The 10,212-nt window shown below is 63.3% G+C and overlaps 1 protein-coding gene across 1 annotated transcript in view; it reads left to right on the top strand.

Moving 5' to 3' along the window:
• TPCN2 (two pore segment channel 2) overlaps nt 1-10,212 on the top strand; it is a 33,252-nt gene that overhangs the window by 19,927 nt on the left and 3,113 nt on the right. The window contains exons 6-18 of the mRNA XM_042781506.1: nt 638-710; nt 892-991; nt 1,280-1,345; nt 2,043-2,107; nt 2,524-2,624; nt 3,384-3,465; nt 3,583-3,669; nt 4,735-4,854; nt 5,011-5,070; nt 5,566-5,694; nt 6,372-6,421; nt 7,615-7,714; nt 9,678-9,749. Of these exons, the coding sequence (XP_042637440.1) occupies nt 638-710; nt 892-991; nt 1,280-1,345; nt 2,043-2,107; nt 2,524-2,624; nt 3,384-3,465; nt 3,583-3,669; nt 4,735-4,854; nt 5,011-5,070; nt 5,566-5,694; nt 6,372-6,421; nt 7,615-7,714; nt 9,678-9,749 (1,105 nt within the window). The remainder of the gene's footprint in view (nt 1-637; nt 711-891; nt 992-1,279; nt 1,346-2,042; nt 2,108-2,523; nt 2,625-3,383; nt 3,466-3,582; nt 3,670-4,734; nt 4,855-5,010; nt 5,071-5,565; nt 5,695-6,371; nt 6,422-7,614; nt 7,715-9,677; nt 9,750-10,212) is intronic.

Genomic DNA, 10,212 nt, shown 5'->3' with positions numbered 1-10,212 from the left:
TCCTGTTGAGGCCCCTCTGCTGGGGGCCGGGTCTTTGCTTGTCTCCTTCAGCCCCTCCCCGGTCTGCCATCTTCCTCTCCCCTCAGAAGCCCTCCTGACTCCTGTCACCGCCAGAGTACCTGGCCCTCCTCCTGTGGTCAGGCCTCTGGCACCTCGGCCTCGCTCCCCACAGGTCCCCGCCTCCTGTGGCAGCAACCTCTCCCCAGCCCTCCCCCCCGCCCCGGCCTCTGTTCAGTGCACTGGCCCCTGGGGCATGCTCTGGGCTTGCGGTTTAATCTCCGTGAAACAGAGCCCTCCACTGGGCATGGCCAGTGGGACCCCCTGGGGCTCAGCACACACATTCTTGGGACCCCTTGAGGCTGAGCAGGTCTGGTCCTGGGCATGGGAGGCTGGCACTTTGGGGAGCTCTGTGGGTGCGTCGTCACTGATGTGGGCGGGGTCAGCTGTCCCTGGGTCTAGTCACTGTGGCGTGGGGGCTGCCCCTGCCATGCTGGGCCCAGTCACCGTGGCGTGGGGGCTGCCCCTGCCACGCTGGGCCCGGTCACCGTGGCGTGGGGGCTGCCCCTGCCACGCTGGGCCCGGTCGCCCTGGCCGGAGGGCCGCCCCCTGCTGTGCTGACCGTCGCGCTTGCCCCCAGCGTGGCGCTGCTGCTGACCCTGCACCTGTGCCTGTTCACTATGTTCGGGATGCTGCTGTTCGCCGGTGAGAAGGTGAGGCCTGGCCGGGGGTGGGGAGGGGAGTGGAGGGACGGGGCAGTGGGTGGGTGCCTTGAGTCAGAGCCTGTCTGCTGCAGAGCCTGCTGGGAATGGTGGTGAGGGGCCTGCTGGGTCCTGGCCATGGAAGCCTCAGGCAGCAGCTGGTAGCCCAGCTGCCCACATCTGTTCCCGGCAGGACGATGGGCTGAGCAAGGAGAGGCTGACTTACTTCCGCAACCTGCCCGAGGCCCTGACCTCCCTCCTGGTGCTGCTGACCACAGCCAACAGCCCTGACGGTGGGCGCGGTGGGGAAGGGGGTAGGAATGGGCCCTGCGGGGTCGGGGTGATGACCGTGAGCCGGCAGAGATTGCCTGCCTCTCTGGGAGGGCTTGTGGGGGCGACGTCAGCCCAACATAGGGCTGAGTGTCCTAGGAAGGTAGTGAGCTCCCCGTTCCCGAGGGCGTGCAAGCAGAGGTGCGAGGATTGGGCTCTGGGTGAGCCGGCCTCCTGTCCTGGGGGAGGGCCGGTGGTGTGGGGTCCTGGTGGGGCTCAGGCCCCGTGCTAATGTCTCAGTGTCCCCTCAGTGATGATGCCAGCGTATTCCAAGAACCGGGCCTACTGCATCTTCTTCATCCTCTTCACCGTAATAGGTGAGACTGGGTGGGTCTGCGGCCACACAGTGCTCGGCCCAGGGCCTGCCCTGATGGGGTCCCCCGTGGAGTTGGGCCTCCCTCTGACCCTGTAACTTCATCTTATCCTGGGCCGGGGGCTGCCCTCCATCCCCGTAACTTCATCCTGGTGACCCGGGTGGGCCTGCCTGTGGTCTGCGTGGTCTCTCACGCTGATGTGCCCATGGCTGGATGGCCCGGGCGTGCGCGCACACGTTCTGTAGATGAGCACGCGGGGTGGGGGCTGCGGCAGGAGGCGAGTCCTCTCTGGCCCACGCCCTGGGGCCTCCCAGACCCGGCTGCTTCTGGGTGGGGTGGAGACACTGCTGCCCTTCCCACTCTGCCAGCCCGTGGCTGAGGACGCTGACCGGGCCGTGGGGGACGCTGACCGGGCCGTGGGGGACGCTGACCGGGCCGTGGGGGACGCTGACCGGGCCGTGGGGGACGCTGACCGGGCCGTGGGGGACGCTGATTGGGCCGTGGGGGACGCTGACCGGGCTGTGGGGGACGCTGACCGGGCCATGGGTGATACTGACCATGCCTTGGGGTTTGCTCACCCTACCGCGGGGGACACTGACTGGGCCATAGGGGACGTTGACCAGGCCGTGGAGGACACTGACTGGGCTGTGGGGGACACTCGCCCTGCCGTGGAGGACGCTGACCGCCTCTCCTCTTGAAGGCAGCTTGTTCCTGATGAACCTACTGACGGCCATCATCTACAATCAGTTCCGGGGTTACCTGATGGTGAGACAGCACCGTCCTCGGCAGGAGAGGACGCCAGGGTGGCAGGCCGGGGCTGATCTGGGACTGGGCTGACCAACGGGTGGTCTGTTGGCCTTGGCTCCAGTGGTTGCACCTGTTGCCTGGCACTGTGCCCTGCGGGAGAGTCTCTAGGAGCAGTGTCCCCTGCTGCCGGTTTCCCATCCCTGTTGCCACCGAGGATACCCCTTCCTGGAGGGCTGCTGGGATTGCTGGCTCTCAGGGTCCACAGGGAGCTGCAGCTGGTTGACTGCTGGCAGCCCTGGCCTGGGTGCCCGCCTGCGGGACCCTCCCCTCCTGCTGAACGTGAGCTGTCCCGGGTTGGGGAGCCGGGTGCCCTCAGGCCTGGGCTCTGGCTGAGGGAGGGGCCAAGCGAGCACCCCCGTGTCGTCCCTTTGCAGCTCTCTCTGCAGACGTCACTCTTCCGGAGACGGCTGGGTACCCGGGCTGCATACGAAGTCCTTGCCTCCCTGGAGGAGGGGACAGAAGGCCGTGGTCGGGCGTGAGTGTGGGGACGGCCAGGACTCATCCCGAGGAGGGGGAGGGCCTGGGACCCTCTTCTGAGAGTAGGGGCCGCTGCTCTGGAATGGGGCTGCATGTGTGTTCCCCGAGCCCAGCACCTGCTGTGTGCTGAGCCCCCGCTGGCAGGTGTGGACCCTGCTGAGCTTTCTGTATTGTGGTGTAAACGTGCACACGGAAGCGCTGGCCAGGTCAGCAGTCCCCCACGGGCAGGACACTGAGGACGCCTGTGTTGTGAGCGCAGGTCACTTGCTGCTGGGCTGTGGGCACTCCGCTTGGAATCGTGGAAACCACCATGTCCCTGGGGCTCCAGGCCTTCATGGTGCCCCTGTCCATGTGACCTCTTGGTCCTGGTGCCCCCTCCAGGCCACAGGCTGATAAGGGCCCTAAGGCCCTGGCCCTGTTCTCCCTGTTGAATGCCCCCCGGGAGCCCTGGGTGCTTCCTGCCAGCCGTGCCATTCGCACCTGTGGCCGAGGGCTCGGGGCCCCGCGGGGGTGGGCGAGGAGGTGCCCCCAGTGGGACGGGTCTGTCCTGCAGCTCGTTTGTTGGGAGCTGGCGTCTGCTTGCTCTGGGTCTCCGCATTCCTCCCTTGGATGATGGGTTGTGTCGGGTTTTACGGGGAGGGAGGACGGATGGCGGGCGCTCCGGAGCCCATCTGCTGTTGTTTCTCAGGGCCTCAGGGTCGGAAGCCAGGCCCCTGGATCTGGCTGTGCTCACGGAGCGTTGTCTGTTTCCTCCCAGGGCTGGGGTGAAGCCCGAGATCGTCCTGCAGATGCTGAAGAAAATCCACGTGGCCTCGCAGTGCAAACAGGCCATGGAGCAGGTAGCGCCGCCTGCCTGTGTGGCAGGCTCCCCTGGGCCACCTGCCAGCAGATGGGCCTGGTTCCCTGGAGTGTGGCTGGGGCCACGGCCCTGCTCAACCGGCTCCTGTCTTTTGTAGAAGGTGCGTTCCTACGGTGATGGTCTGCTGTCGGCTGACGAGTTCCAGAAGCTCTTCAATGAGGTGGACAAAAGGGTGATCAAGGAGGTAGCTCCTGGGGCCAGCCCTGGCTGATGGGGGACCTTCTCCACCAGCTTCTGCTGTCACTGGTCACCAGGGGTGGCTGGTCGTCCGGGGTTTGTGAGTGGGCAGACATTCATCCCTGAGGACAAGCTGTGGTTGCCCACAGGTGGTGGAGATGTTTGCTGGTCACCCGCCAGAGGCTAGTGTGCTGCCACTGGGTAGGCAGGAAGCAGCTGTGGGGTTCAGGGGGCACAGGCAATGGGAGGGTGTTTGAGGGGCCCCAGGAGCCGGGCTGTGCCCGTGGCTGTGCCCGTGGCTGTGCCCGTGGGTGGGTGCGGGGGGCCGGCGGCCCTAGGAGCCGGGCTGTGCCACTGATGTCAGTCCTCTCTCCTGGGCCCTCGTTCGAGGCTCTGCAGGGGGTCCCAAGCACGGGAATGCTGGGAATGCTGGGAATGCGGGTCTCCTGGGTAGTTTAATCTTAATAAACACACAGTGAAATCAAGGCGGGCCAGGTTGTTACTGCTGAGTGTGGCTCCTGGTGACCCCGTGGGTGAGAGGGCCGTGCTCCGTAGGGTGTGTGTGTCTGTGCCCTTCAGAAGGAGATCACCAGACCTTTCTTCCGCGGGGCCTCTGGGTGAATTCAAACCCTCGACCTTACGTTAGCAGCCGAGTGTGTTAATGGGCTTGTTGCCAGATTATCCTCCATCCTTTTCCACTCTGCCTGTTAGCTGTGTGTGAGTTATTTTTGTTCTAAATTAATTTTTTCTAGTGACAAGCCCATAGTTTTGTCATACAGTGTTCACCACACTGTGACAAGCACTCTGCACACAAATAAGACGACTTGTGTGTCCCGCTGTGGTTTCATTACGCCCTCCCTGGGCACTTAGGCTGTGTCTGCCCTTTCTGGTGTTCCGGACCACTGTGAGGAACAGTTGGGCGTGAAACTTCTTCCATCTTTGGGATTATTTTCTTAGGCTGGATAGACCAGCACGTGAGCTGAGGTGGGAACAAGTCGAATCCCATAATGAGGGGTGTGGGCGATTTTGGGCTCCCGTGGGAGCGGGATCCTGAGGGGTGCCCCCATCGCAGCTCCCCCCAAGGCCCGAGTACCGCTCTGCGCTCCTGCGAAGTGCCCAGTTCCTCTTCGGCCACCGCTACTTCGACTACCTGGGCAACTGCATCGCGCTTGGGAACCTCGTGTCCATCTGCGTGAGTGCGGCCTGCCCTTGGCGGGACGTGGGGCCCCTTGCTCTGCCGCCTGGCCCCCCTCCCCCGGAGCCTGGGCTGTGCCTCGCGGCAGCAGTGTGCCCCAAGGTGCGTGTGGCTGGGGCCAGGTTGGTGAGCACCCCTCACTCTGGCTCCCAGGTGTTCCTGGTGCTGGACTCAGACATGGTGCAGGACGACCATGACGACTTCCTCCTGGGGGTAAGCCCTGCACCGCTCTCCGCACGGGCCCGCTCTGTGCTGTGGCAAGGGCTCAGAGGGGCACACCTACCCAGGGGGCCTGAGGGCACCAGGCTGGGCTGGCATGGCCATTCCAGCGGGGCAGGCCCTTCCCTTGGGAGGCGGTACAGCCTGTGAGGGTCCGGAGAGGCAGGCCTTGGGACGGGGCGGGGGGGGAGATGCAGAGGAGTGGTGCCAGCCATCCAGCCGTCGGAGAGAGGGGCCCTCAGTGTGGTGGGCAGATAGGCCAGGTGAGCATAAGGTGGTGGTTACCAGGTGTGGGATCCCATGTCACTGACTGCAGGGCGGGGCTCAGAGGTCCCCCCGAGTCAGCACTGAGGTGGGCCACTGTGCCGTCTCAGCTGCTGTGGGCGGGATCGGGGGGGCCAGTGGTTCCAGGAGTAAGGCTGTGTGGGTGGGGTCGGGGGTCAGCCCTGCGCCCCAGCACTGACCCTGTACCCCACCTTGCCCTTTCAGATCCTCAACTCCGTCTTCATCCTGTACTACCAGGTGGAGATGCTGCTTAAGATCTTTGCCCTGGGCTTCCAGGGCTATGTGTCGCGCCTCAGCAACCTGTTTGACGGCTTCCTCACCTTGCTCCTGCTGGTAGAGCTCCCAGGGCCGGGGCATGGGCGGCAGGTGGTTGGCGGTGGGGGCCGTGCCCCGCGCCAGCTCTGCTGTGTGTCAGGCTCCCGAGGACCAGAGGGCACTGGGGGTGGCTCCTGCCCAAGTGGGGGGGCAGCTCCCGTGGCTGAGCCGCTGGGCAGGCGGGCTCTGCAGGGGACGGGGTCTGTGGCGTCAGCGTTGGACCCAAGCGACCTTGTAGCCGGTGCCTCTCAGACCCCCAGAGGAGCCCTGGCCAGGACCCCAGCACAGGGCACAGCCACTAAGGCTTGAGTGTCATCCTAGCTCAGGCAGTGAGGGTATGGTGGCCCCAGGCACCCAGTGGCCACAGACACTAAATCCATTCCCCCAGGGCCTGTGGCGGGGGGTTGCGGCTGGGGGTCTTCACAGCCGTGACATCACTCATCACCCATCACGCATCGCTGACCGGTTAGAGCCGGCGGCCCCTGGCGCATGAACAGATGCTCGGGTTTGAGGAACTCTGACCCTCGTCTCCGCCTGCCTTGTTGGGGGCAGCCCTGTCTCTGGAGGAAGCCTGACATGAAGCTCCCACCCACGGGGTCTGCCCGGGCGGTGCCTGAGCCCTTCGTGGCCTCTGTGAGCTCGCGGTGCACGTCCTGGGTTGGCGAGGCTGCAGCAGAGCCTTCCTGTCTGTGCAGGTTCTAGAGATCTCCACGTTGGCTGTGTACCGGATCCCACACCCCGGCTGGTATGTGACCTGAGGACACCGGGGGAGGTGCCAAGCACCAGCACCCCGCCGGCGTGCTTCCGGGTGCTGTGTGGTCTGTGTGTGGGTCACCTGAGCCTTGGCCGCATGCTCAGGCAGTTTAAGGCAGGGCTGACCTGGGGGCTCCTGCCGGCCATGGTGTGGGTGCCTGCAGACCCTTCCCGGGCTCCTGGGGCTGCCCTGGATGTGTCTTGGCTTGTCCCCAGGGGCTGACACAGGCACCAGGATGCTAGGTTCTGTCCTGGCTGAGCTGCTGGGCCCAGGTGGTTCACGGGGAGCAGCCATTCACCCCCTGGGCCCCTGAAGTGTCCCTAGGCTGGACGCTGAGCTGCCCTGAGGTCTGGGGTGACGGGCTCCACCAGCTGGAGACCTGGGCTGCGTGCACACAGCCTGAGAGCTGGGGTCACCCCTCCGCTGGGTGCCAGGTGTGCTACCTGTGAAATGGCAGGAGTGAGGCTGGTCTGGACTTGGGCACTGGTGCGGCCCCAGCACCCGGCCCGGCCCTGCCGGGGAGCCTAGGCCAGGAGCTGGGTACTTCCTGGCCCTGCGTGTGCCATGGCACTTTGTCAAGGGGTTGAAAACCTCCAGGGGCTGCTCTGTCTGGGGATGTGGATGGGCCGCCCCCGGGCGGGTGCCATCAGCTCTGGGAGCCCAAGATGCAGCCCCGGGCCCAGCTGCAGGCGTGCCACCACGGGGGCTCTCCTGCAAGCTGTGGCGAGCAGGAGCGGGGCAGACTCCCCGGCACGGCCTCTGCGTGCCGCCCTTGGCAGCGTCAGTGCTGTAGGGACAGCCAGGCTGCTGTGCTCCTCAAGCCGGCACGTCCCCTCTTTTAAAGGGCATTTGAAAGCCACACGTTGGCCCAGCTCAGAGCTTTGACTTGGGGGTGATGTGGGAGTGCGGGCTTACGTTTAAGACGGTTCGCCACAGAAAGGCAAGGAGGGCGAGGGGACACGTCTGCAGCCTCCTGGTCGGCGGAGGGTTACGGAGTGGCTGTGCGGGCCGTGTGGACGGGTGCGAGGGCAGCGGGGTGAGCGGGCTCGGGTGGGCCCTCTGCTGTGGCGGTGCTTGAGGCTGGTGAGTCTGCCCCCAGCCGTTGCTGTCTGCGTCTCTCGTGCCTCCTGTTCCCGTTGTTGGATCCGGTTGGCTCTGAGCCGCCTCCACGCCTGTCTCTCCAGGAGGCCGCAGACGGTGGGCCTGATGTCCCTGTGGGACATGACACGGCTGGTGAACATGCTCATTGTGTTCCGCTTCCTGCGCACCATCCCCAACATCCAGGTGAGGCGGCCGGCCCACTGGGGGCCCCTCGGGCCAACCCCTGACCTCGCCCCGCTGGCGGTGCTGAGTGGGGTCGCGGGAGATGGGAGGCTGTGGGCGCGGGGCCTGCCTGTGGAGAAGCTTGCAGAGCCCCAGGGCCGCACGTGTGTGTGGGCACAGGGACAGTGGGCCAGCCTGACGCAGCGCGGGGGGCGGGACCGTCTGTGAGCCTTGGCCAGTGGGGCGTGACGCTGACCTCAAAGGGGAGGGCGACAGGTGGCGAGGACCCTCTGAGTGGGGTTGGGCCCAGCCCCAGCCTGTACAGTGTGGACAGAGGTCCTGGGCAGAAGAGGGTCTTGGCATTCAGGCCTCGGGGAGGGGAGCCCATGAGGCTGGCGGGTGGGTGGGGGTGCGTGGGAGTGCATGAGTGCATGCGGGTAGAGGTGGGGGTGTGTGTCCAGGGGCATGGGGGTGTGGATACATATGGGTGTGTGTGTACTGTGGTTTTGGGGGGGGGTGCCTGGCCTGTGGGTGTGTGTACAGGTGTGTGCATAGAAGTGTTTGTGGGGGTTGCAGTCATAACGTGGAGACACATGTAGGTGTATGCACAGGTGGTACATACAGGTGTGTGTGAGTTTGGATACATGTGTGTTGGTGTGTATGGCATGTGAGTACATATGGGTGTGCATACAGGTATGTCCAGGTACATGTGGATGGTTGGAGGTATGTATGCAGGTGTGTGCAGGTGTGCGTACAGGTGTGAGGATACATATATGGTGTGGGCAGGTGTTTATGGATGGGTGAAGGTGTGTATAAAGATGTTGCAGGTGTGTATAGGTATGTGGGGATGGGTGTGCAGGTGTGTATAGGTGTGTATTGTGTACACAGGTATGTTGTGTGCATGAGTATGTGGGGGTGTGGTCTGTACACACAGGTGGGTGGTATCTGTGGGTGTACGGATATGTGTATAGGTGCATGTTGTATATACAGGTGGTGATGTAAGCGTGTATGGATATATATAGGTATATGCAAATGTATAGGTGTTTGGGTGTGGACACAGGTAGGTATATTTGAGTAGGTATGTATACAGGTGTGTGTAGGCATATGCAAATGTGTGCAGATATATAAAGGTGTATGGGTTTGTCTACAGGTGTAGAGGTGTATATAGGAGTATCCAGATATATATAGGTATATGGGTGTGTGCACACGTGTGTGTAGGTGTAGACAGGTGTGTGCAGATATGTGTAGATGTATGGGTTTGTCTGTAGGTGTGTGCAGCGGTAGGCAGGAGTGTGCAGATGCAGGTGTGTGGGTGTGTATACACGTGTGTAGGTGTAGAGAGGTGTGTGCAGATATATCCAGGTGTATGGATGTGTATCCAGGTGTGTGGATGTGTTTCTAGGGTGTGGATGTGTATCCAGGTGTGTGGATGTGTTTCTAGTGTGTGGATGTGTATCCAGGTATGTGGGTGTGTATCCAGGTGTGTGGATGTGTATCCAGGTGTGTGGGTGTTAACCAGGTGTGTGGATGTGTATCCAGGTGTGTGGGTGTGTATCCAGGTGTGTGGATGTTTCTAGTGTGTGGGTGTGTATCCAGGTGTGTGGATGTGTTTCTAGTGTGTGGGTGTGTATCCAGGTGTGTGGGTGTGTATCCAGGTGTGTGGGTGTGTATCCAGGTGTGTGGATGTGTATCCAGGTGTGTGGGTGTGTATCCAGGTGTGTGGATGTCTTTCTAGTGTGTGGGTGTGTATCCAGGTGTGTGGATGTGTTTCTAGTGTGTGGGTGTGTATCCAGGTGTGTGGGTGCGTATCCAGGTGTGTGGGTGCGTATCCAGGTGTGTGGATGTGTATCCAGGTGTGTGGGTGTGTATCCAGGTGTGTGGGTTGACAGTGGCTTGTGAGGTCCCAGCGGCCCCCGCTGTGTCTCGGGTCAGGGCCCCTGGGTGGGGGCAGGAGGGGTAAGGGCTGCTGCTCTCCCGCCCTCAGATGATGGCCGTGGTGGCCAACACTCTCCTGGACCTGGTCAGAAACATGCGGGCCTTTGCTGGCATCCTGGTGGTGAGTGCCTGGCCACACAGGCTCCTCCTGGGCAGCGGCCTGGCCGGTGGGACGGACGGGAGAGGTGGCCTGTGTCAGCTGCAGTGGGTGGTCAGGCCCAGGCCGTGTGGGCTCCTGGGCAGTGGCCCTGCCGAGGGCTGGTGGGACAAAGTGGGAGAAGAGGCCTGCATTGGCTGCTGGGCTCCAGTGGAGTGTAGACTGCTGGTTTCCCAGACGTCCGTGTGGCCTGGTGGGTGGCCCAGCCCTGTGGGCACCTTCTAGTCCTCCACGTTCCCTGACCCCAGGCCCCATGCAGATGCCAGTGGAAGCGCATGTGGAAGGCACAAGGCACTGCCTCCCAGGGACCCCGGGCTGAGGCCTGGATCAGCCCCATGTCCAAGAGGGATTTAGGAAGCTGCCCCACTAGGGGAGAGTTCTGGCCGGCTCCGCGGGGAGCCTGGGGGTCGGGGCTGTGCTCGGGGAG

This window comes from Orycteropus afer, unplaced genomic scaffold, assembly GCF_000298275.1.
Source record: "Orycteropus afer afer isolate SDZICR_OR568_19922 unplaced genomic scaffold, OryAfe1.0 scaffold00130, whole genome shotgun sequence".
Classification (NCBI taxonomy): Eukaryota; Metazoa; Chordata; class Mammalia; order Tubulidentata; family Orycteropodidae; genus Orycteropus; species Orycteropus afer.
This window is presented reverse-complemented; position numbering and strand designations above follow the sequence as displayed.